General features: G+C 52.7%; 1 protein-coding gene across 1 annotated transcript; it reads right to left on the reverse strand.

Annotated features, from left to right (window-relative positions):
• Positions 1-375: 375 nt before the first annotated feature.
• On the reverse strand, positions 376-2,046 carry CCOS01_06689 (NCS1 nucleoside transporter; the record flags this gene model as incomplete). The annotated part of the gene is made up of 3 exons (XM_060454857.1): positions 376-1,472; positions 1,524-1,740; positions 1,801-2,046. The coding sequence occupies 3 exons, from the start codon at positions 2,044-2,046 to the stop codon at positions 376-378; spliced, it is 1,560 nt and encodes a 519-aa protein (XP_060314557.1).
• Between the last annotated feature and the right edge of the window lie 1,005 nt (positions 2,047-3,051).

The following is a 3,051-nucleotide window of genomic DNA, read 5'->3' on the forward strand; positions in this document are numbered from 1 at the left end:
CATGCTCGTCCAAAGTTCGGTCTCGCGTGGGTTTGCAGATGAAGTTGATCCACAATTATGTAGCTAAACTTAGAGTTCCGGGAACTAGATGAAGCAATTGCTTGGCATGCTATCCTCTTCAACGACACTTTTATTAACGTGTTTGTAGGTGAATTTATTCAAATTTGATAGCAAGCTTTTTCACTTTCAAAGACCAACAATCAAGTTGCCCTTGCAACTCCCAGGTAAAATGGGGCTATTCTTCAAACAAAATCGCAACTCAAAGTCCTTCGGACGCCTCCTAACACCATATGCGCCTACACTTCAAGTATATACAACCCACAGCTCGATATCATACACTCATTCACTCAGCCAGCTCGCTGTGCGCTCAGCTGACTATCTCTTGAAAAACTTCTTCTCGACTGTACGCAGCACCACGTAGGAGACTGCTGCAAAAGAGAAGGCTAATTCAAAGCCAATATCACCGCCAAAGCTTCCGCCGGCAAGCTTGCCGATGGGACCGGTGAACCAGCTTTGTGACATGCCAAGCACGGCACCCATGACGCCCATCAAGAAAGCCACGATGGCGGCGAATCCAGGGGGTAGGCGCGAAGGCGTGTCCCAGTCGCTGATGTCGTACCCTCTGATGCCGCGACGGAAAACGACGTGATCAGTGAGACTGACGCCCTCGTAGATGGCGAGCCAGTAAGCGATGATGAGCATGAAGTTCTCGAGCCATGATTCGAAGTGATCGTAGCCCGGAATGCTGATGGCAATGTAGATGCCAGTGCCAACAAAGACCCAGATGAATCGGGGAATACGCTCGGTCTTTCTGGACAGGACCTGCAGAGAGAGCGAGACCGAGTAGATGTTGGGGCAGTTGTTGGCGATGATCGAAAGGGCGAGGATGACGAGGCAGAACTGGCCAAAGCCACCCAGCTTGGTGACCAGAACGGCTGCCAAAAGACCTCCGATTCCAGAGTTGGCGTAGGCGTCGGAAAACGTGGGGTCAGTAACGCTGGCAGTCATGACGGCGGCTCCCAGCAACTCGGTGAAGCACAGGGTGAAGAAGAGGCCGCAGAAGGTGACGAGGAAGACCTTCATTCTGGAAGTGGACGCCGGGTAGTAGCACGTGTAATCGGCCGCGTAGGATGTCCAGCCCGTCGCGAAGCCGTAAACGCTGGCAGAGAAGGAGAGGACAGAGCCCGCTTCTGACGGGCCGGTGCTCATGGGCAACATGCTGTTGAACTTGCCCGAGTGCGCAAAGACGCCGAGAACGATGAGGAAGATGACGGCGCAGGGGATCCAAGAGAATCGCTCGTAAGTGTGGACAATTCGGTAACCAAAGGTGCAAATCATCAGAGTCGAGATGGCAATAACGAGGATACCAGCCCACCCAGGCATGTTGTTGTTGACCGCATGGAAGAGTTGAGCACCGACGATGGTGTTCACCGCCGACCAACCTAGACAGGCAAGGATATTGAAGACCGCAACTAGTTCAACCAGTCAGTAAGGCCAAGGCGATTTGGCAGATAGTCACATACTCAGCTTGACAGCGTAGAAGCCAAACCAGTAACGGGACAAGACCATTTGTCGCAAACCGAATGTGGGGCCGAAAGTCGAGAAGAAGCAGACCGGTAAGACTCCCAGAAAGTTGATAAAGACAATGGTCAAAGCCGTATCAACGAATCCGAGACTGAAGACTGGAATAGCCAAAACACCAATGGCAAAGGATGAGACTACCATATTGGCAGAGCACCACTGTAGAAGGGTCAGGATGGTTTCCTGGCGGAATGAGCGCAGCCATCAAGCTGGACTTACCAACGTTCCGACGTTGGTGACGGCATCGTTGATTCGTTCGTCTTCGGGGACCCTCTCGATACCTCTCTGCTCGACACCAAGCTTGCCCGCCAGCCTTTGCAGTCTCGCGTATGTGCTGGTTCCGGTTGCGAAGTCAGCCTGGTGAACGGCATGATCATCCCCCAAGAAGCCTCGCTCGACATCGGTTGCCGACTTCTTTTCCCCGCCAGTCGACGAAATGTCGCTCTTGGTCTCGAATATAGCCATCTTTGGACTGTGGTGATTCCCGTGAGGTTGGTGATGATATTGGATCTAGTTCACCAACAGCTCATTGCTTTCCCCGAAGATGGACTGAGAATGGTGGACGGGGGAAAGGTTCGTGGGCGGGAAACCGGCTGAGAAGAGCAGATGCTCAAAGCACTGGTGAATTATGAGGGGATGAGACTAAGAGATTCACGAAGCAGCCAGAACATGTAGTGGCGAGCCGAGTAGTAATATTCATTGCGGAAAGTGGAGGAACCCTTATCAGGGCGCGACAGACGGCGGACCGCGGAATACCCAGATTTCTGGAGTCTAGATACAGCCTCAGTCGTGGGCTTTTGCAGAGCACACAACCAAGTCCTGACGCGAAACTGGTGTAGGTGGGGGACATGGAGCGATCAAGATAAGAACCGCGGCATTGAAGAGCCTTTGATGGCCCACCGACGCGTCCTAGATGGCGGGACTGGTGTGGTCCGGAAGTAGGCCGGCACTTGACAGCCGTTTGGGATAGGTTCGGCAAGGGGAACTGGAGCTCTCGAAGTAAGCTAGAAGAAGAACTGGGAGGCAAAGTTCGGGTGTTCCGGGCTGATCTGCCCAATGGCGAATTTCGAAGGGCAATGATTCTGGATACTTGTTGGTCACTATGGAGGCAGTCAGGCGATAGTTGCGGAGGCCATAGCCCGTAGGTCAGGGCTTGACGTGCTTCTCCAAGACAACTCTGAATTTTTGTCTTTTTTTCCCTCTGATTCTTTGGCAGAGGGTATCACCCCACGATCCAAAAAAGGAGGCATACTTCTTTGAGTGGACGCATTGCAAAGTACCATCCGTGCTGATAGCAAGCAGGGATTGGCCACCCAGGTATGCGACCCAGGTTTCTGTTAGTCCGTGAACCTGCAACATGGGAGGCAAAATAGGAGAGGCCCGGTGAGTAAATTCGAAGAGTCGAGGGTTGCTGAAGATGGCTTATCTTGGCCGACGAATCTGAACGATAAGATAGACCAGGATTGAGGG

Source organism: Colletotrichum costaricense, assembly GCF_030867565.1.
Source record: "Colletotrichum costaricense strain IMI 309622 chromosome Unknown Scaffold_6.1, whole genome shotgun sequence".
NCBI lineage: Eukaryota > Fungi > Ascomycota > Sordariomycetes > Glomerellales > Glomerellaceae > Colletotrichum > Colletotrichum costaricense.